The following is a 23,042-nucleotide window of genomic DNA, read 5'->3' on the forward strand; positions in this document are numbered from 1 at the left end:
AACTCCTGTGACATGCCTTTATGATGCTGCCCCAGGGAATACATTAAAAACACACGGCAGACAAACTCAGAATTGCTGGAACAGCTTGAGATAACCCTTGCCCTTGATGGTGCGACTGCTCTTGCAGCCACCCCTCCTCTCCCCATTCCTGCAGCGCTGTACGTCTCTGCAGATCTATGCTGACAGCCTAAATGCCAGGAAGAGGGATCACCACCACAGAAAAATTGCATTTCCTTTTCCAAGCACAACTATCTCAACACAGCACATGTCACCTGGCATGCAAGAGGAGTGCTTAACAGTAGAGGTACAAAATTATTCCAACGCAATTGGGTGCAGGAACCTTCTGTGCTCTGCAGCTAGTTCCTGCAGCAGTAAAAAATAGCTGGAAAGCGGAAGACCCTAACAGAGCAGTAAATGTCATCACAGCAGGTGCTTCCCTGCTCTGTGTGAAGAAGATATGGACAGTGTCTTTGCCTGGGGGATCTGGATCATGTTTTGTACCAAAATGCACTGCAGCACACAATCTAGTAAGTCAGTGAAACTGCTTTTCTTTCCTGTGTTTTCTCAAGCAAGCCTATTTAAATGAACACTTACTGCCTCAGCATTCAGCTGCTAAAGCTGAACCAATAGCTAAACCTTGAGGAACACAAATTTTCTTTGAAGAGCAGCACATTATCCACAGAACCACAGCCATGGTATTTACTTGTGATCATAGCTTTAACAGGAAAAAAGGAGAGTACATAAGAAATGAGAGTTCCTCTCTTTACAGATCCTATCATGGTATGTAAAATAGTAGTGTGAGACGGTGTCACTCTACAGATCTCAACCTTTGAAAAATCAGCATTTGAGGTTTTGTCTGCTCTTTTACTAACACCAGTTCAGTGGCATGGCTGTTGGCCATGTGAAAATCTTAGCAGAGACAGGCTCCTGATACATGTTAAACACTGCCCTGCCTTGGCTTTTTGGATGGGATGACAAAACCTCGCTTAAAACAACGGTGGGCACTGGCTGTTAGCAGGTCTTCCAGTTCTGCTGCTTTGGCTGGAGCAGAGCTGCTGTCGGCTGCAAGCAGGGACTGTGCTGCTGCCTCTGCTGGGCTGGGGGGTAGCTCACCATTTGGAAACCTTTCAGCAGGAGGCCTTCCTATCAGCAACTGAGACATCCAGGAATAGATTCTAGAGACCAGTAACAGAAACCTGCTACCTAGGTTCTGGGGAAGCCCAAAGCTTCCCTCCGGAGCTGCCTGAGCCCCATGATTGCAGGCAGCTGAGGCCAGTGCTCCAGGGTCCCCAGGACCTCTCCTGCCAGGCTGCAGCCTGTGCCTTAAATGTAATTTCGGCAGAGTCAACTGCGCTTGTATCAAGCTTGTATCAAGGTTCAGTTTGGCCTGGTAACTCCAGCAGTAGGGGCGAGTCACATCAATATCATACACAGTGTAAAATTTTACTCAAGGTCTTGCAACAAGCAACATTATTTTATATTAAATTGTATTCCAAGATACTGACATCAATTGCAGTCTATTTGAGACTATTTTACCTAGAAAGATTGAAAATAAATGCTTGAAAATTCCCCCAACTATATGGGGGCAATTCTGCACTCACCTGTTGAAGTAACAAGTAACCACTGCCCCAGCAATTGTCATTTGCTGACAGGCAAGAATGAATTCACTAGTCCAGATCAGGCCAACGAAATGGTACCATGCCATGTAGGAAATTCCAGACAGAGCTCTGTATTCTACCTGTCCTCCTGGAGCTGTCTGTGCAGTACCTGGAGTTGGGATTACACAACTGGATTATCATAACACACCAGACAAGGAAAAAAAAAAGTACATATAAGTGCTTCTGTACCCTTTTTCTTAACTTTTCTTCAATAAAAATAGAGATAAATTCAAGTGCTAGTTAATTCTACCTATTCTAACAGAGAGCCAAAATTTTGTAATTCAAACAGAATTTTGAAAAATAAAATCTTATAAAAAGCAAAAGCTTGGGTTTAAATTGGGATTGAGACACGGCTGCCAATAACGTCAAGAGGATAAATTAGTAAAGAATTCTGAGAAAATATTACTCAAGATTTGAGTAATCAAATGCTTCAGAAGTAAATGAAATCTTCATTTTCTTCATTTAAATTTGAAATAAATTCATAGTCAGTTATGAAATGCTTTAGATTTTTTTTATAAGAAGTAAAAGAGAAAGACTGCAGAAAAATATTAAGGATGCATAACTTTACCACTGCAACAAAACAAAATTATTCTTTTAATTACTATTACTATTTAGAAGATCACAACTAGTTTTCTATTCTCCATACTTTGCAATCTTTGTGCAAAATGCAGGCACATAAAGGCAACCTCTCAGAAAAAAAAAGAAAACAAAGCAGACATCTGTTAGTATATGCTCCAATGTTACTATTGTATTCAGGAACATTGACAAATTCACTTATTCATGCTAAAAAAAATTGTCTCCACTTCTGTTAATAGCAAATAATTTATTCCATATTCAAGAGATGGCTTTTCACAGAAGATGTGGGTAACTTAGAAAACTTAGCAACCAGACCTTTATTTATGCAATCCTATTTATGCCACTTGACTCAGAAGTCTAGTCAGGGGATAATGGCACCAGGATATTTCTCCTAGTGAAAGGTCTCTAGGTCCATAACCTGCTACTTTTTTTATCTTACCAAGCCTTAAGTCTATTAACCTTAAAGATAAACATGTTCACAGAATACAATGGTTTCTGGGGGTGAACAGTTTCTAACTCCATGAAAGAAATAACAAAGTGAGACACAGAATTGTCTATTACTTCTAGAACAGCATTATAACTTAAGCTTTAATACTTCATGTTCTCCCACTGGGCAGCACACCACCTTCAAGTTCAACACTACCACAGATACAAAGCTATCTATGAAATGGTTCACTTATTTCTGACCTATTTTTCTATAGCCACAGACTTCATACTCAAAAATAGGTACAAATAAAAACAATAAAGATTTGTTTTCAGCAGTACCATCAGGTTTAGACAAGCTTTATAACTTTTCAGAACCAAGGTCTGTTTGTCTGTAAATTATGAAAATTATTCATATACTCCACAGCAGCACTGCAAAATTAGATGCTCAGAGAAGAGCTATTGGTTATTCAAAGGCAAGAAGGAAAGAGTAAGTCTATGAATAAATTTAGAGCCTACAAACTAAGCATTCATCCCAGAGCTGAGTCAATCTTATTCTCAGCACTCATCATCAAGACTTGCATCCATCAGCACAGTACGGCTGGCCTCACGGAGGAGTTTGTAGGTCCTGTATCAGGCTTGTTCATCAAGGCAGCCTTTGCTGAGGTGCAAACACAGACGCATGTTCTAGCTATTTTATTTTCTGAAAGGTTATCAATTTTAGCTAAACAGGCAAGCTCTTTCTAGTGCTGCATAGTTGGTCGTTCACAGAAATATTGTTGCTTCTGTTATATTCAAGTGTATTTTAAGCAAGTGGTGTGAGAAAGCTACTACTCGTATCTCAGATCTCATCTCACAAACCGTCAGCCATTCCTCCCCATCCCCTGCCTCCCTGGTTTTAAGTTTGGATGCAAAAGATTTTTTTCCTTTCTATTTCTTTTTTTTTTTTAAAGGGAATTTTTGAGGAAAGATTCATTTACCTCAGTACATTAAAATAGGCCATGTGCTATACAATTCCTTCTTGTTCTAATGCAAGTGATTGGTCAATGAAATGCAAGGTGGTCTCCTACCTCCCCATTTTTATGCAAAGACGTTATGCCATTTGGTAGCAGAATCAAGCACATTTTCCACCATACAATCCACCTGACCATTTCTTTTCCAAAAAAAAGCACATTTTACGTTTTGCTTCTCTAGTTTTGTCATGAAGACTGACAAGTGTATGTATGATAAACTAATTCCATTTTTTTTTTTTTTACCAGCGTACTGAAATAATCACCTGCAGTAACAACAGTAATGGCTTTGTCTTTCCTGACCAGCTTTACACATGTGCATGTGCACAGTGCTGTGCTCTACTGCATAGAAATCTGGCACATCCACTTGTGAGTTCACCATTGATCGCTTTGCTGTCTAGGTATGGTAAACCCATTTTGTTACCTCACAGAAATCTGTTTACCAACATAAACATCTGTGTCTGACTGATACCCTGTCTTCTGGATCTACCATGCATGCATAATTTTGCCAACAGAATTACATGCAATGCTATTTTTCATATGTCAATCTTAGCAGCAGAGATAAACTCTACAGTTATTCTAGATACCCTGTTGAGAAAAGTATATGCCATTTTCCTCATCACCCCACTGCGATCTACCTGTTCACAAAAGCCAAACTTTCTCAACAAAGCCCTGAAATATGGTTTCATTTGTCAATAGAATATCTTTCTCCAACTACATAATCACAAATCTTTCTGATGTATTATACTATATACTCTTAGTGGTAACATTAAGAAGTTGGTAAAGAATTCAAGTCTCTACAGCTGAATTACCAAATCTGAAAACCTCTGATCAGTACAAATGTCGATCTACTGCAAACAATTCAAAGAAGTATTGTTAACAACGCAAACAGGCACAAGTGTTTGTAGCAGAATTCAGAGGAGTTTCTTCATCTGTCTCTGCAGCCCAGTGCTGCGCCACTATGGCAGTCGGCACAGCAATGCAATGACACAAAAGTCTGTGTGCACAGACAGTACCATTAGCTACATTTTGGCACTTTCAGACTTATGTCAGATGCTCTTATTTGGCAACTGCTGCTGTAAGGTTTTGCTGATGCCTGGAGCAATAGGCTGTTGTAAGGGATAAAAATTCCTGGGAAGTCTAGTTCAGCAACTTGCTTATCAGAAACAAAGAATCACTGACCAGAAAATGCTAGGAGCCTGTTTATCAGCTCCTGTTAACATGAAAATATGATAAGCCCTTCTCATTGCTAAGTAAGGAAAGGTTCTGGCATCACACACTGAATCTTCATGCTTCCTGCAACAGAATTTATTGTGTTATTTTATTTAGCTTTTTTCCATGCAGTGGTATTTACAGCTAAGCTAGCTGACTGTAATTGGAATGTCAAGGGCCCTGCAGGAAATACATTTTTATTGCTGGGTTTGCTACTGCACAGCCCTATGTGGCAGTTCTACTGCTCACTTGCCTGTAGGGTGCACCTTCATTAGACAACAATTTCACATCGTGTTCTCATCCTACGTTACATGCACAGTATTTATGCCATGTGGACTTCACAGTTTCCACATGCTGGGAAGTTGAAAGACATGCTTTGCTGTGCCACAAGGCCACTTCAGTTCTGCAGTGAAATGCCGCACAAATTAGCAAACAATAAGACTCAATGACCCTAAGACATATCAGCTGTTCCAAAGCACAGCTGAATTCCATTCCTAGCCAGCTAATGGTTCTAACTGGTGCCACTGTTTGTGCTGTCTCAAGTCTCATGGAGTCTGGCATTTCTCCTAGTTTTCTAGGTCTGGAATTCACTCAGTCTTTGCTGCTCTTATAGATTCTGAATTACCAAGGTACTTAAGCAGGTGCCTGTCTTAAAATGCATAAGTAGTCCCACTGATTTTAATATGATTATCCATGTGTTTCACATTAGTCATATGCATAAGTACCTTTCCAAGTGTGGGCTATAGTTCCCTATAGCTCCCAAGAAGATAGTCTTTTCTCAGAGTAACACTAACTTTTAGAGAGGATGTAAATAAGCTGCCTGTGTGGTCACATAACAATCAGGTGCACCATAGCTGAAGCGAGTATTGAGTGCTCCAGAGCTGCAAGATCCAGAGGTGCTATAAATATGATATAACTAGAGAAGATTCTGGGAAAATGTTAAGAACAGGTGCACCATAGCAGCAAGCCAATTTCACTTGCCCATCTCTTTGTATTAGACAAAAGACTAGTGTCTTTGTAAACATTTCAATTTTTTTCAGCTTTCTTGGTATATTTGCATTTAAAATACAGTCTGCATAGCTGCAGAAACTATATTTGTGAGTTAAAAAAAAAGTCAAACTTTCAAAAACAAGAAAACCACCACCTGTATTTTACAAACTGAATTCTGGATAGGCAACTATTTGTTGATGGAGAAAATAGATTACTCAAAGAGAGAGTGTCTTGGGAGATCTTCAGAGAAGTACTCTCAGCTGTTACAAAAAGTCCCCAAAACCGAAAACCAAAAGAAATGTCTTCCATTCACAAGGCAATTGTAGAAAACTGGTAGAAAATACAAAGGTGTTCTGCCAATGCATTACTATCCATAAAGTACTATATTTATTTCTTTTTATGGGATGTGTAGGTACTAGTCATCCTAGAACATTAAAACCACTCCCAACAAGCTACCTTCCTGTGAGCTGCTTTAACAGGCAGCATTTCAGAGGGCTCATATTTGGGTTGAAAATTTGAAATGGAATCTAAAGGGATATTCTCAATATCGAATCTAGTCCACTGCTCATCTTCCAAGTTCTGAAGTACAAAACAAATCCGAGGTATAGTATGGGACTGGAAATCTAAACAACTATCATACTTTTTGCCAATACCGACCTCCTGTGGCACCTCAACAAATCTCCTCAACCTGAAAGCTGGATAATATATTCCTTCACTACCTCCCCATATCATTAAAAGGCTAAAATTGCCTCTGTTGTCTTCAAAGTCCTCTCAGGAGGAGTTACTCTGTAACCAGAGCAGCTGTATACAAGTAAGCAGATTCAGAAGTGACTTCCCCACACTTCTTGATCGGTGCCCAGCGGGCACTGCAGCTGCTGCAGGTCATTTACATGCTATTTACATCAACACCTCAACCCCTGGACCTTGCTAAGAACTCCCTTTACACGTGTTGAGTAACAACAGCCACCATTTAACATGGGCACCTTAACAAAAAGAGTAATTATAAACACAAACAATAAAATTAATATAATTTAATTTCAACCAGAAAAATAATTATGGCATTTTTCCATCTGCATTCATGCTTAGGCTGTAACTTAGAATTGGTTTGGCTTATTTATCAAATGCATATTATCTTCTAAATATTAACATGCTTGCTGTTAACAGAAAAATCTTACAAGGATTGACATTTACACTAAAAATATCCTGGCAGAAGATCTCAGTCAAAAAGCATGTTTTACTAAATTCCTCATATAAGCAATATATTGACAGTTAAATGCCTGGAAATGACTTTCTCTTCTTATGCTAAATCTTCAAAAAGTCAATTATTTCAAAACTGAGAGCATCCTAGAAACTTTAACATTGTTCTACTGTGCAGCAAGATTATGCTGCCCTCTGTACTGTACTGTTTGTATCATTCGCTGGAAAACATCAGCATTCCTATTACGCTAGGGAGAAGACAAAAAATAAAATACCTTTGAGCCAAGAGATGTGTGCTGCACTATGAATATAATAGCAGGTCACAAAGTGTTTGAATCCTACTCTCCAAGGAAGCAGGAAAAAAAAAAAAAAGTAGAATGGAGGTGTCTTGCAGGAAACAGAGAATATTACCAATGAAGCAAAATGACACAACCTGGAAAATGCAGAAAAAGCCTCTCAAGGGCCATTGTCACTGAGTTTTATTTTCCTGTGAATACATGTGGAATTTGCTTTGGGGTATAATATGCAAGTCACTACTTTCTTGCAAAGTCTGTAAAAGCATCCAGGAAATACCTGACTAGTTCCCCATCCTGCACTTACCATCAAGCTGTTTCTGTCATATCACCTAAAATACTTCTACTCTTCTATTGATTGTGGTGCCTTTGGATACAACAGACTCAGCTGGCATTTTCAAAATTTAGATTTAACAAGGGGAAGCTTCACATCCTTGTGTGTGCATTTTAAGGGAACCAGTGAATGGTAATTGGCCAGCTCAGCTTAATATCAAGGGTGTAATTATTTCTTCTAATAGTTGTTGTTAATTATATATTTAGCAAATCTGTGTGTTATCATTCATTTTCTTTACCTGCTACTAGATTACTATGGTTAATGTTTATCTTAAATTGCATCTGATCCAAGCAGGTGCATGAAATGAACAGTTGGCTGATGGCTCAGGAGATGCTCCTTTCTATGAAGGACTGGTCTGAAGTAGCCCACAAGGCCAGTTTGAAAACTACTGCTGCCTGCCTAATATGGGCATAAATGGGATGAAGATTTTGCAGACAAGCTAACAACCACACAAAGTTGTGTCTCATATGCAACGCTGCCTCTGTTGTAAATGGAAAATTCAACTCGGAGTATGGAAAAGGAATATCCATGACACCTAAAGCAAAGTGAATCTGCTTGACTACGTAGTCCACCAGGAACAACTTACAAAGAGACTACAGGCTGGGCATTTGGCCTTGCTAGGTCTGACCCTTTCGCAGCAGAAGCAGATTATCAGCCAGACAAGTATTTCAAGCAGCCATTTCTGACGGACATGAACTACTGAGGGAAAGGCAGCAGAAACAGAGACACCCTTGCAAACCTGCGTGACTCTCCAATGAAAGCTGGAGGAAAACAGATCCTAGTCTAGCTTAAGCAATAGGTGAGGGATGTGCAATGGACTCAGACAGATGGACTCTCATGTTACAAGTGAAGTGGGTCTTGTACAGAGCCAGAATTAACGGGTTGAGACTGAGATGGAAGCAGTTGTGATGGAAGAGGAGTGAGGTACTAGACCCATGGAGGTGGGAAATACTGCCAGTTTTGCCAAATGGGCTCAGCTACAGAAAGGTTAGAGTCTTTTCTGGACTAGCAGGGATCTGTAAGCCTGCACAGAGGAGTTACTGCAGTCACTGTCTCAAGGGATGGTGGAAACATGAGATAAAATGCTAACACATAAGCATTTGAAGAGCTAGGCTATGTTTGGTTTTCCACACAGAAACCACTGCCAGAATTCAGAGAACAGAAAACCCACGAATAAATACAGGAATGACAAACTGTCTCTATCTGCATCAATTCTGCATCAGCTGCAGCCCAAAGGACAACAACTGACTCCTAGCAGTGGCCCTAGAAATTTAAAATGAAAACAAACAAAAAAACCCCAAACCCCAAATCATAATGCTTCCTGTGTACAACGGCTGATGTCTGCATTAGGAGTTATCCCCAGAGCTATGCAGAGTTTAGCTTCCCTTCTTTAGGTGATGCTGCACGGAAGAACAAACTCTCCCTCCCTTGGATGGTGTGATGCTGGGCCAAGGGACAGCATCCAAACTACCCTGGTTCAAACAGTGACAGATCTCATAGTGGTATGTCCCTCAATAGTACCACTTTCATACTCAAAATCTGTTATTGCAGATCTTTCATAGAGATTGACTATTTCTACAGAGCACCTCCCCTACAACTGCAAGAATCTCTGGATTAATTTGAATACTGTTGTACCAGTCTAAATAATGATAGCAGTTGTCACTGAACTACTGCTCTGAAAACAACATTCTGTCTCCATGACAATTGTTTATAGTCAGAGGACATTAACATACTCGTTTCATAATAACCCCACTAAAAGCCGTCTCCTCCCTCCTGTTACTTTCTTTATTTAAATATATCAAACATATACTCTACCTACCACAATCTGATAATAAATTAAATAATTGAGAAAGAACAAAACATATAGGAGCAAAAATCTCTCTTCTGTAGTGCTATGACTCACAGAACTATGGCAATGTTGAAGACTCCAACAAGTGGGGGGGAAAAAAAAAAAAAAAAAAGATAAAAAAAGGACAGAGTAACACAGCTGCGTAACAATGCTAGCCCACACTTTGTACACTAAAGGTGAGAGGTCTCATAGTTAAGAAGTGAATCTAGGAAACAGATAACATTCATCCAAAAATATGAAAAGTACATACTTACCTGCAGTTCCTAAGCTAAGTAGCACAGCAACCCAAAATATCCAGAACACAATGAGAATCAGAAAGGTCCAGAGTGGTTGGAACAAGAGGAAAGGAATTCTGCCAATGATTTTACCAACAATTCGAAAGAGCTGTACAGTGAACTGAAGCCTCTTTCTTAGTACAAATATAAGGGAAATCAGAATAACCTGTTATAGGAAATAAAAAGACAAATTGTTTGGTGGGGTTTTTTTTTTTGCTCCTTAAGAAAAGTATCAGTGTTGTCAAATGTGGGATCGGGGGTGCAGATTTCACAAAGACATGACAGCAGGGCATTTTACACAAACTTACTGTGTACTGGAAAAGCTTTCTGAGACATCAAAGGTCTCATGAAATACAAATGGTCTGTGCACTCATATTGAGCAATGACTTCTTTAACATTGCAACATCAAGTGAAAAAATCACTTTAAAAGTTGCAAGCCACAGTCAGATTTTCTGTTGGAAAACAAGTTCAATGAGAAAAAAGCAGAATTTAACCCAGTAACTTAAGGCCTAGACACCGCTGCCCACGCTTTACTACCCGGTTCATTGTCTGCGAGAGCTACCACTCCTTTCTCCTACTGACAGGGTAGGCTGAATCCACAGATCTCACATTCATATTGAGCCAGTGCCTGTATGTTCACTCAACACAATTCTCCAGTTAGCTGATGCAGAGAAGAATAGGGATGGAACACAATTCTTGCATTTCTACACCACCAATGCTAATAGTGTTTGGACAGGGTTGAAGTGTGGCAGAGCCCTGTGCTAACAAACAAATTTCACAATGAAGATATAAAACTATTTAAACGAGTGTAAGCAGATCTTCTAATTGATTCTCATTTTCAAATCTGAAAGGAATGAGGAATTACTTTTACTGTTGCAGAACCACGGTAGTTCAAGTTTCAAGTTACAGCCTCTGCCATTGCTTAGGGTAAAATGCTACTTACAGTAACTATTGTTGAGAAGACAGCATATCCAAGTAGAAATTTTACATTTTCCTTTTCTGTTTCCAATTCAGTGCTGGGATCGTTCTTGTAGTCATAATAGAGCCACCAGAGAACACCTGAGACAACTGAGCAAACAAGAGCAGGATGAAGGCGGGCAGCACACCCCAGGCTGCGGCACACTGCTGTTGGCAGGCTGATGTCTGCCCAGTCTCCCTCGAGAGTCTCTCGCCCTTCTGCCTAACCCAAGTTCAGCTCAGGAAGACTGTCACGTAGCAGAGAGGTACAGTGTCAACGATCACAGAGAAAATTCACATAATGTTCTGTTAGTCTGAGGTAAAGCCACAGCAGAATGCTTGGTTTTCTTGCGGTTATTCTAAAGCTCAGGCACATAATTTCATTGAGGAGATACAAAGCTAACTTTTATGGAATGACAAGCTTTAGGTGGAGACATTCCTATAGCTCTCCCTTTCTAAAGCAGGCAATGTAGAACTTCACTAAATTTTCTTTGAAACAGTAGCATTTTAATAACTGCAGTGATCTGCCAGAAGAAATGTTGTTTCCAGGCATCTACGAAAAAAATAAAACTCATCATCATCCCACACTCAGCAGCTGGAACAGCACAGCCAGATCTTGGCACCCAAAGGCGGGCAGGGCTCAGCTTGGAAATGGATGCGGTAAGCTTAAGGTCACTGAGGATGGCCATGGAGAAAAAGGAAGGGTAGCTGTTTGTTCAGCTGCCTCTCCTTCAGTTCAGTGAGACGATCCATTTAACTAAGCATATGCTAAAAGGTAAATATACTTACATAACAACCCAAATATAACCAGTGCAATCAAAGTATGGACCAGAAGTGTCCGAATGAATCTGAAGGCTAAAACCAGTATAAAAGAGAAGGCTGAAAAATATACAAAATCAGTTTATTATGAATGTCACAACACATTTAACTTAACTCTTTATGCTTTAAAAATAAATGTAAGGTTCTTGCAGAATTTGGGCTTTCATTTATAAACAGTAGTCTCAAAAGCAACAGCATTTAGTAAAGCTGGCAAACTTTTTAATATTTAAAACACACAGTTACCTATAACTTACTAATAATGAACTTATAACTGAAGTATTTCATCTTGGGAATTATCAGCTTTTCAACAATATTTTGTATAAAATTTAAGTTAAAATGTTCATGCTGATGCCATTTTTTTCATAAACAATTTCTTACAGTCCCCTGAAATGAGGCATATGATCATATGAAAGAACACGGAATCTGATATTTCATAGACTTGTATTTCATCAGCCTACTAAATGTCTCCTTGTAAAACACAATCACTCTTTCTTAAAAACAACTCTGCCCAGAAAATACGAAAAAGATCACTGCTAAACTAAAAACATAAAGTTAATCAAAACATTTGAAACCTCACATTTTAATTTAATATCATTATTTACATCTAATTCATAACCTTACCTAGTGCAAGGACACTCAGTCCTATCACAGTATCTCTTCCTGCCAATATTCCACTTAGAATTCGATGAAAAACATCCATTTCATTAACCATACTTATTAAGACAGATGCATATTTGGAATAGCATTCAGGATTTTGTGGAACACATCGATTAAATAATGGAAAAGATTTACTGGAAGGTTAAAAACAAAGATGGTTAAAAAAAATTAATTACTGGGCAGTTTCAAATCCAGGGAGATCCATTCCACCGTCCTCTTTCAAGCCCTCTGCAGCACCCCACCGGCATCCTCAACAGTTTTGCAGCCACGGATTGCCAGTCTGATCTGTAACCTGGCAGGCAACCTGCCCGCCTGGGAGACCTTCCACACGGAGTCTGAAACAACGGGGCACTGGGCATGGGAGTGGTCTGTTGCAAATGGTAGTTTTATGTTTCATCTGCAAAATATCAACTCCTAGCAGCATCATGCCTGTGTCACTGTTCCAGAACATCCATTCAAGATCAACCAGGGGACAAAACCAACTACTATGTCAATCACCATCAGCATGTAGCTCCTATTCCCGTTCTAGTCTGGCTTCACCTGCTTTGCTCCAATGCTTTTATGTAAAACCTAAACTCATGCTAACATAGATGTAAGCTACGTTGTAGACAATTCTAGGTCACAAACGTTTTGTACTTTTTAATGATATTTAAGCATTCTGAAAGCCACATCAAAACAACGTTTGTAAGGTACAATTAACACCACCAAATATTTACATATGAAATTTTTTGTCACTCCCAATCAAGATTCTTGAATATATTTAATGTCCCACTTCAGCAACGCTGTACTACAACAGTCAAAGGCACATTCATACTTAAAAAGGCTTGTTCGTCAACAGTTAAAAATTCTGACCAGCTTTGCTTCTACTATGAAATATTACTGTGCAAGATGAATAACTTTCCCAAGTTCCTTGCCAAAATGAAAAAACCCTAAGAAGTCAAAGAAATCAGTAAAATATCCCATATTTTTTCATTGGTTTACATGCTCTCCTTTGATCCACTGTATGTAATGTTTTTATGTGTCTTCTGTTCTCTTCTGTTTGCTTTTTTCCTCTATTTTATTTTGTTCAGAGCATACGATGGCTCTGCCAATATGCAGACTCCAATTCTCCACTGTATTTTCATGACGCAGTGGAATTTAAAATCATGGGTTTAAAGATTTTGACTCACAAATGCCAAATGCTACAGACAGTGCCATCCACAGACCTGTGCTTCAAGCCAGCTGGCTATGAAATAATTGATAGAAATTTCTGGGTTCAGGATAGTAGGCAAGGCCCAAGACCACAGCTCCTCTTCCTTGGCACTGAGGGAGAGAGCCAAAGTCTGTGCAGGAAATAAGCTGTTTCTCATATGGAGAGTTTTCCCCCTGATTTGGAGAGAAAAAAATCTCTAAATGGTAGAGGAATGGAGGGAATGTAGTCCTTGTTCATTCTGTGGGACAGGAGACTCACGTGTTCACAGGCATACATGAGAACTCATAAGGACATGTGTACAGAAAAAAATAAAGCGAAACCATTCTGACTGTAAAGCATCAAGTCAAATACAAAACGTGAGGAAGTTAACAATCCTTAAGGAGCTGTTCGGACTCAAGGGTGTTGTAAAGTACCCAGTGATTCTTACCTTGGTGGAACTGGCAGTGTGGGACACAGTTCAGCTGCCTTTGGATTTAGTGTGTAACTGGAAATGTTCAGGTTGTAAACGCAAAGACAAGAACCTATTAAAAAAATATAAAAGGTAACTTAATATTTGTTAAAGTTTTAGAGAAAAACACATTATCAATTAAGTTTTGTTTACGCTTCTGCTTTGATCCCTTAGCAGGCCATATTAATCCCTGATATTCCAGTGGGTATGTAAATAACAAATTAGTTAATTGGGTAGATATAAAGGAACCTCTGCGGAATCTTTTTCCTTCCAGACTTAACCGTGATTACCATTTACTGATCTTCCTGAAGGGCAAACACACTATTTGTTCCACAGTGCAATACTTTAAGCTCCTATTCATTAAGATAACAGAAAAACCTAAACTGACAAAAACGACAATAGAACTAGGCCCCTCATAAGTTAGAACAGAATATATGTCTATCCAGAAACTTAACATTTTCTGGGCTTTAGGCTAAATACTACCAGGTACTCCGTTCATAATGCTCTGTTCCGTTTTATAATGCTTCTGGGAAAGAAAGGCTGGATACATTCAAGCCATTCAAAATGCAGTACAGCCCTCTCCCTCAAGATAAACATGCAAGCAGTTTTAGCATGTAGATGGAATTTCATGCAATTATATTAAGTTACACTGAATGTACTTATATCACTTATATCACAGCTTTCTGTACATACTAAGTGATGGTATGATACGCCCAAATGAAATTAGAACAGATGCTGTCAATTTAGATAGCAATCCTTCCCAATCAAAACAACAAAACAAAAAAGAATGGAATTCTGACCTCCAATAAAAATAGCCATTAATGTTCATATGGTCTGCAGTTTATGCATACCCTATGGAATAAGGATTAGGCTACAGGTTATTATATTTACATGTTGGACATGAATGAACTGGAGCCGCCTCTTGTACAATAGCTACTTCCAATGTCATATCTATCTTGAACACCAGAATAAAATTAAAAAATTTACAAGTGGAAGAGAAAACTTTGGGATCTGATGTCTAAAGGGACAACAACATGTGTGTACCTCTGAAATTAATAATTCCGCCATAGTTTTAATTAAATTTAAAAGAAACAGTTGGACAAGTTTCTCAAACAGCACGTGAGCTCTGTCCACCTACTGGCACCCCCACCAAACTGCATTAGTTCATTCTCAGCAGCCAGATTTCTGCTGGATAATCTCAGCAAGTGTAGGAATTAATCAACAACTTTTGAATTTGCAGAAGAGAGCTGTAGCACTTCTAGAAACTATGGCTTTGAAATAAAGCAAAGCCAAGACATTTTATTTTCTGTTGCCATGGACTACTCAGGAAATTAACAGTAAGAAGTTACTCCCTAGCGTAGCAAACATTAAGAATAACAAAGTGGAAGCTGCTCAACTGTTCTACAGATACACCAAGATATTAATATTCCCTGTTGCACACCATTGTTCCTTGCAAAACTCTGGAGGTCTTCCAAAGAGTTGAGTTGCTCTTGTGGACAACTAGACACGCACAAGGAAACTGAACTGATTTTGAGGTTTGGCATTTCCAGGCTGCATGAATTCAGAAAGAACACATACCTAGAAAGAAAAAAAGATCCTCTTTTCAACAAACAAGATTTCTGCTTTTTATAGATTTAAATTCTGAGCCTTCTTTCCACCTTTTGAAGCCCTACAAAGCAAATGAAACTTTTTTTCCACATATAATGGAAAAAATAGAGTTTGAAGTCAGAATTTAAGAAGCAATTTGAAAATATACTATAGTTGTACACTTGATTTTATGTTCCTAAATGGGATCAGAAGCTGCCAAGGTGGGTGCCATTCTACAAGGACAAGTTCATGGGAGTCAACAGAATGAGTGGAAACTTCAACATGCAACTTTGTTAAGTACAAAGATTTGCCACATAGAATGACTGCTGCTCTGGCCAAAGTCCTATTTAAGATTTTACTTAAGAAGCAGCCAGCATAAAGCATAACAATGTAGCACATTTCAAACTCTGTCTCAACTTTCTAGTTTCACTCACCATTTTGCACCATTCTCACACCTTTTTTTGACTTTCAATACAAGCATGTATATATATATATACATGTATATGATTGACATCTAGAAGATGTATATCTTATTAAGTTCTCAAACATTTAATTTATTTAGACATTCTCTGATGTACTTACTTTTTATTAGTCATGTCTTGTCCAGAAAGGGGTGCCCCTTTTACAGGAGTGTTCTTTCTACCACATACGTTCCCGAAGCTGTCATATCCAAGTACAAGTCTTTCTGCTGCACCAGCCATCACAGCATAGCCAGTTATAAACATCTGTTAAAATATTTTTAATGTGAAATCATGCTTCAGTATCTTTTCCTTCCCATTCAATAAATACTCTTCTAAGCCTATGCATTTTTGACTTGCAGATGCAAACAGTTAAATCTAAAATTCGCACCTCTGCCCAAGGCTGGAGCAAGTAATACAGACAAGTTTAGCCCTATTGCCTCCTTAGAGCTTTCCCTCATCTATTGCTGAAAGTATATAAATTAAGCAGAGTATCGCAGGAGAAGAAAGATGGGGTTCCTGATTAAAATAATATGAAAGTAGTATTAAGGTGCAAAAACTGCCTCTACTGAAGTTTGTTTGTGTCACTAAGCAAGGTCACTCAAATGGTAATTTTTCATATGTGCTCACTGCTTCCCATTTTCCAGGGTGCCCTTCAAGACACACCTGGGCAATATATGTTGAGCCCTTGCAGCTGCTAGTGAATTTATTTCTCATTAAAATGCAGGTTACCTGAAATTTCCGAAAGATGCATTCTTTGACAGACGTGAAAAACCTGGAGAGAGCCACACTGTGGAGTTAGGTGACACTGCACTGATCTTTCAGATGCCCTGCTGCTAGATCACAGCCCCAGCAGATCAGCTCCCTGTAAACCCCAGTGGCAGCTAAGCACTTCCGTTCGCCAAGCAGCAGCAACTCTTAGTCAATATAAGACACTCTGCCTAGGAATACAGCTTAAACCCTCCCCATGTACCCCATGAGGGCCTAAACACCCCTTGAAAAGAACTTTTCCAAGTGCCAAGAGGTAGTAATTCTTCTTCTGGGAAGCTGGTGAAACCTTGGGCATGACTTTACCCAGAGGGTTATTTACAGCACTCCAACTATTGAAGAACTCAGTGATTCAATCACCTCCTCTGTCCCATGGGTTTTAAACCACATTTCACACACACCAAGGACAATATACTAAGCTCTATGGCTACATGTCAACTGCTGGCAGCAGTAAATCTTCTCAGTCCCACATTAACCACAAAGAGTTTGCTGAATATCAGCTGTGCTGGAGACAGATTGCACATATCAGATCCAGCACAACTGATTTCTTAAAGGGTTTAGAGCCTTTATTTGTTTGGGGTCTGTTTTGGTTTTTTGTCTTTTTTTGTTTGGTTGGTTTTGATTTTTTACTTTTAACACTTGTGACTTAAGATGGGATCTGGGCAAAAACTGAATCTTGTACTCAAACATACAAATATGTGCTTCCTTAGTCCCCAATGTAGTCTCATTTTTGCTTATATGTTTGCAGTCTAACTAGTTAAGTAATATTTTTATAAAATTATGACTGCATGTTAATGCCATCTTAATATGGAGATCTTTGTAGAGACTCCATAATTAAAGCTGACATACTACTTGTGTATGTGATATTGGTTACAATAACAAAATATTTTCAGATCCAGTTTATTTACATCGCACTTATTTGTTATTAATAGTTCTCAGAAGAAAAAGAAGAAAAGAGCTGGCATTGTAACTCAAACTGAAACATGCTTTCAGAAAAATTCTGGCATTCCTTCTAAAGATGGACATTACAGGTCCATTGCCACCAGTATAGGGAATACTGTGTACATGTGACTTTTTTTTTTTTTTTTAAGTGCAGAATGCTGGATACAAGCCACAAATATTGTTAAGTAATGTATGACTACGACTGCTGGAGGGGTGTGTCTATACGTGCCAGTGACAAGCATTTCCACAGAGTTACTAACATGGTTTCAGTTTTCAATTTTTTTCACTATGTGAACAAATCAGTGATGGTAATTTCAGTTTAGATTTAGTACAACACTGTGCAGAACACCATTAACTTTGGACCTGACTTTTCTTTCAGAAAAAAAAAAGCATGCTCACCAAACCAGCCCAGAAAAGAAAAAAAAGGAGCAACCAGAGGGTGTCTGTGCACTTTCTGTAAATGACTGGTCTCCATTCCCTTAGTTCAGAAACACTATCTCCGGAATCCTAGAAAGAAAGAAAGAAAGAAAGACAAACTTCCTGTGAAATTAAAATCGAGTTTCAAACACCTGAGATTTCTGAAAAAGCATAACCTTGCCCTTAAAATGGCAAACAACTGGTAGCCCTCTACCTGCAACAGCTGCGCAGCTCGTCCACAGCGAGGTGCACTGCCACCCCCTTCCCACCGCCCGCAGCCCCGCACGGCCCGGGGCAGGTCCGGCCCCCGCCGCCGGCCCAACTTTTTCTCTCCACCATCCCCCGCCATCTTCCCACCCCCGCTGCCCCGGGCACCGTTCCGGCCGGCCGCTCACCTGCTGCCGGCCCCCGCGCCGCTCCATGCTCCCGCCTGCCGGGCAGGGCCGGGCCGCGCCGCCGTGTTGCGCGGAAGCGGCCGGCGGGCCCGGGGCGCAGCTGGCTCGGCGACCGTGGCGGGGCGGCGCTCGCCGGGGAACGGCACCAGCGCCCGCCGTGCGCGCCGCGGGGCCGTGCGGCTCCGGGAGGAGCGCTGCGGCCGGGCGGTGGCACCGCCGGCAGCTCCTCCTGCCGCTGTGGCCGGGCACTGCCAGCCCCGTCCCAACCGCTCCTCCCGGAGCCGCACGGCGGGCGGGCCGCTGTCCCGCTGGGCAGCTGCGTTTGCAGGAGTAAACGGCATTTCTCTCGCCGCCGGGCCGGGGGTCGGCGACCCCTCTGCGGGTGCGCGGCGGAGCTCGCCTGCCCTATCCCGGAACGATTGATTTTCCCGGGTAGCCGGCTGGGTGGCTTCGGCTGGGGCAGGCAGCGCTCGGGCACAGCTGTCCCCAGCAGCGCGGCTGGCGGCTCCGGGGCACGGGGGACGCCGCGCAGCTGCTCAGCGGGGGGGGCTCTTCCTCCCCGGGGGGAGCGGCACAGAGAGGGACTGGGTAATGCTGCCCCTCGTCCACAGTCACAAGTGTGCGCCGGCCGGAGTGGGAGGTTTCTTTTTCACCGTTAATTAGTTTAGTTATGGGAACAACCGCAGATTCATTATTGCCAGTACAAAAAGTGGGCTGTTCCATTGTATGAAGGCAACTGATACTGATACCTGTTTAGCTATTCTGGCTGCATTATCAATATACAGTCAGTCATAGATCCTTTGCAGCTTTTGTTTGTTGTTTGCATGGTTACTTTACACTGATGTGATGTTAAACCATGATTACCTCTCATCGATGTCTGTATGAATTTTGCATGCACAGGAATAACTGCACTGAATTAGATCAGTGCGTAACTTGACTGACCAATAAATGCAGAAATTATTAGCCATTTTTAATAACTTGTTTTCTCAGTGTTGTCCCTATTGTCTTTTTATGTGTTCACCAGGTTCAGCTCAATAATCTAGAGAAAACTGATATCACAAAGTGAAAAGATATTAAAAGTATGTCTTTGTTCCCCTCCTGACAGTCAATGGAAAAAATGCCCTTGTTAAGAAGTAATACACCACCTGCAACTGCCATAAAATTGAATTTAGTTGAAGCTGTTCTGGAAAACTGTTTAAGAGTTGGTCCATCTTGTACAGAAGACAGAGCATTAGGCTGGTTTTCCTTGGAAAAAAATAACTTATTCCAGTTTCGAAGTGAAAATGCAGAATGAAACTCTGGTGACAAACTAACATAGATGGAAGTAAATTGCTAATATCAGAAACTGAGATTAAAACAAATAAACAAAAAATCTCTGCCCCAGAGCGTTTCAGAATGCATCTAAACTAACTGGAAATAAATATATTTTCAAAACAGTTAACTTGTGCAATGTGTCTGAAATTGACTTTTAAACCGATTTAACAGAGCTTGATACAATTCTGATTTAAATTTATACCACTACCACCCCCCTCCAAGAAGTGGTTCTGAGAAACCATTTAGTTTCCAGCCAACTCACAGTTCCTGTGTTTATCAGCATTGCACCCTTTAATGCTCATTATTCATCCATTTGTAGAGAGTTTTCATAATTTGTGTGCAAATTAGAGTAAAATTCTAAAATTTAATACATGTTGCAAAAGTAATTTTGTGTCTATAGAACCTAAATAGAAAAAATAACTTTTCCTGCACTTTGCACTATTGCGCTTTAAAAATACGTGAAAAAGTCACTCTTCCCTTTAAATGTAAATATGAAATTTCACGTGAAACATTTTTATAAGACATCTTCAGTATTTTGATTATATCAAGAAAAATAATCAAAATTATTAATAACTTTGAACCTAGACACAAAAAGTAACCTCATTATCTTACCAAGAAAAATCATTCTAAAGCAACAATGTCATTGATGAAGGCTGATATTAGAATTTGTTGTCTTGCTGTCATCACATGCTAATATTAGCTTTCATTGCTGATCTGGCCCTTTTTACATTATTCTCCTTTGTGTTACATTCTTATTGTGCATATAGGAAAACATCAAGCAGAACAAATATTTTTAATAAAATCCGGATTCCAAGCAACTGAAGTTTATGGAAAAACACTGGAATCAGCAGAAAGGCCTGCTTTTACTGAGCAATATCAATCACAATTCACATAGCCTAAGAAAAGTTGTCTTATACTTGATAGCAAATAACTCAGTATTAAAATGGGATTTTTAAAAAAATTGTAAATAAAATATTTTAATTGTAAGGTTTTTTTCCTAAATTTCAAACATGACCAAATAAAACATTGTTTAGTGACAGATGAGTAATTTTATCGTACGTCACTAGGTGGCGGTCTGCTCCTTGTTTAGAGTTACACTACCATTTCTGGTTGGTGAGAAGAGGCTTAAGGTATGATTAGCCAGTATTCACTGATGAAGACCTTCATGTTACAGTTGAAGAAAACACCAGCAAGCAAGACTCAGATCAGATATGAGATTTAAACATCCACATCCAAAATGTAATACGCAAACTCTTGCTTCTTATTTGTCCAATTCTGCAAGGGCCCAAATTGCTAAGATTGATTTCAAACTTTGTCTTACCGCCTTCCTGGGAAGGAGCCTGGTTCTGCAGCTGAGTAGTTCAAGCACTCAGTGGGAAGTAGGGAGTTTTAGAATTGACATTTTGTAGGGTTGATCCCGTTTAACCTAAAATAGGAATGAGATAAAAAATAGTTCTGGAAAAAGAGTACTGGATCGCAGAACTGTTTGTTTTTTGAGAGCTCTAATGACTTAGCCAGAGAGGTATACACTGGCTTCTGCCCTGTCTCTCTGGTGAGGAGCTTTTGGTTGCAATCCCCTGGTCTACATGCTGACTTTCTAATATGCTTCATCTAAGTCTTCTATCCAACTACAGCCACAATCCTGGGAGATTAGTATCATGAGGGTCCACATTTACTTATGAGTCTTCACTGCTCTCTCAAGTATGTAATATTTCTTGTAAAGGCCAAAAAATATTTAAAAGCCTGGAGTACTCAGGAACTCACAGTGACTTAATTGTGAATTAAGACTGTAAACATTCAACCTGCTTGGTGTGTTGTGGGGGGGCAACCACGGAAAGGGAGATTAACACTGACATTTTCAAGACTACTTGTAGTTTTTAAGAGCTTTTTTCACATGTTGCCCATCTTCAGATGTGTTTATCAACATCGGTAACAGAAATACTGCAGTAGTGAAAACTCATGGGCATTTTTCTCTGGTTTCAATTCTTTGTTTTTCACAATGTGACCCAGAATATACAGAAGAAAATCAGATGTAAACTCAAGCTTCCTGACCCCAAACCTCTGTTTTAATCACAGGGTTCTTCTTGTTTCTTATATGTTGTTTATTCACAGACAGTGAATCCTTGTGCTGCCATGGCTGACTTTCTCACCTGGTTAAAACTGGGCCAGGAATGTGGGTTGGGAGCCGAAAGTCTTAAATGAAAGCACAACAGTTCCTTGCTAGACTGGTTAAGCAAGATGACTATCCCTATCTGTATCCCCTTCTGGTTCAGAAAAGGAACAGAGACCAATTACTTTAATAGCAGGACACAGCAACTGAGAAAGTCAACCTAAAAGCAAGCAGTTTCTGTCTAATTCTGTCTAATTACTCTTAAATGATGTTGCTTGTGTACAGTAGCTTTGCAAGTATGTGCTATTCTCCATATGTAGCCATGTTACTTGGAATATCCTGAATTGAAACACCCAGAGACTGAACATAATGCCACTTACTATGTTCAAGCTGCTAGTCAGGTTCTTTGACAATTTCTACTCTAAAACCTGGTGTTTATGACCTTGCCTCGGTTGAAGCATTCAGTCTGAAATTTCTCATGGCAGGCATTGAAGATTTTTTGACATCTTTAGCACAAATTATTCAGTCATTTCTAAGAATGAAATTAGAGAAGCAGACATTATGGTATCCTTTTTGGGGTAGTAGTAAAGAAATTCTAATACATGATTTGGATCAGAGATTTTTAATGGACAAGGAGAAAGAAGTGATTTCTGCCTTTTGTCATATCTGAGAAACTTCATCCACATTTGCCCAAATCATTTTGATAGATCACAGTGTATGCTCTATCAACTTGCTGAGCTTCGTAGCTGAGGAATCTGAAGACTGTGTCTGAATGGTGTACTCCTGAGCTGTCTGAGACAGTTTGGACTACCCTGAAACATGCTTCTGGCCTGCCACAGACTTTCACTGTTCTGCCTGTGCCTCAGGGATTGTCCTGATGGTGGCCAGGTACAATGGACAAAGAAGGAACCTGAGAGCTAAGGGAGGCTGAGATTGGTATAGGGAGGTATATAACTGGCCAGGGAAGAAGAAGGTAGATCAGGGAAGCATGAAAGCTATGTGCGGATTAAACAAGCAATAGTGCAAGTCCTGAAGGTACACAAAGATTAAGACTATGGGGAATGAGCAAAGGAATCTGGGTCTGCTACCACTCCCTTTCACAACTTGATTATCACCTTTCCCCTGCTGACAGCAAACATCCACAATGCGGACTTGAAAGTG

The 23,042-nt window shown here is 40.0% G+C and overlaps 1 protein-coding gene across 3 annotated transcripts in view; it reads right to left on the reverse strand.

The window, feature by feature from the left end:
* The window catches only part of SLC44A3 (solute carrier family 44 member 3), a 39,153-nt gene extending 20,612 nt beyond the window's left edge, over positions 1-18,541 (reverse strand). For 2 of the 3 annotated variants that reach the window (XM_065656045.1, XM_065656043.1), the window contains exons 1-10: positions 18,458-18,535; positions 18,045-18,152; positions 16,060-16,202; positions 15,332-15,468; positions 13,870-13,963; positions 12,215-12,384; positions 11,564-11,653; positions 10,761-10,885; positions 9,797-9,983; positions 1,602-1,767 (exon numbers count right to left, since the gene is read on the reverse strand). In XM_065656045.1, coding sequence (XP_065512117.1) covers positions 1,602-1,767; positions 9,797-9,983; positions 10,761-10,885; positions 11,564-11,653; positions 12,215-12,384; positions 13,870-13,963; positions 15,332-15,468; positions 16,060-16,202; positions 18,045-18,152; positions 18,458-18,484 — 1,247 coding nt within the window. In that variant the 5' untranslated portion in view covers positions 18,485-18,535. Of the gene's footprint in view, positions 1-1,601; positions 1,768-9,796; positions 9,984-10,760; positions 10,886-11,563; positions 11,654-12,214; positions 12,385-13,869; positions 13,964-15,331; positions 15,469-16,059; positions 16,203-18,044; positions 18,153-18,457 lie in introns of all 3 variants that reach the window. The other variant, XM_065656044.1, reaches the window with a different exon arrangement.
* Between the last annotated feature and the right edge of the window lie 4,501 nt (positions 18,542-23,042).

This window comes from Caloenas nicobarica, chromosome Z (genome assembly GCF_036013445.1).
Source record: "Caloenas nicobarica isolate bCalNic1 chromosome Z, bCalNic1.hap1, whole genome shotgun sequence".
NCBI lineage: Eukaryota > Metazoa > Chordata > Aves > Columbiformes > Columbidae > Caloenas > Caloenas nicobarica.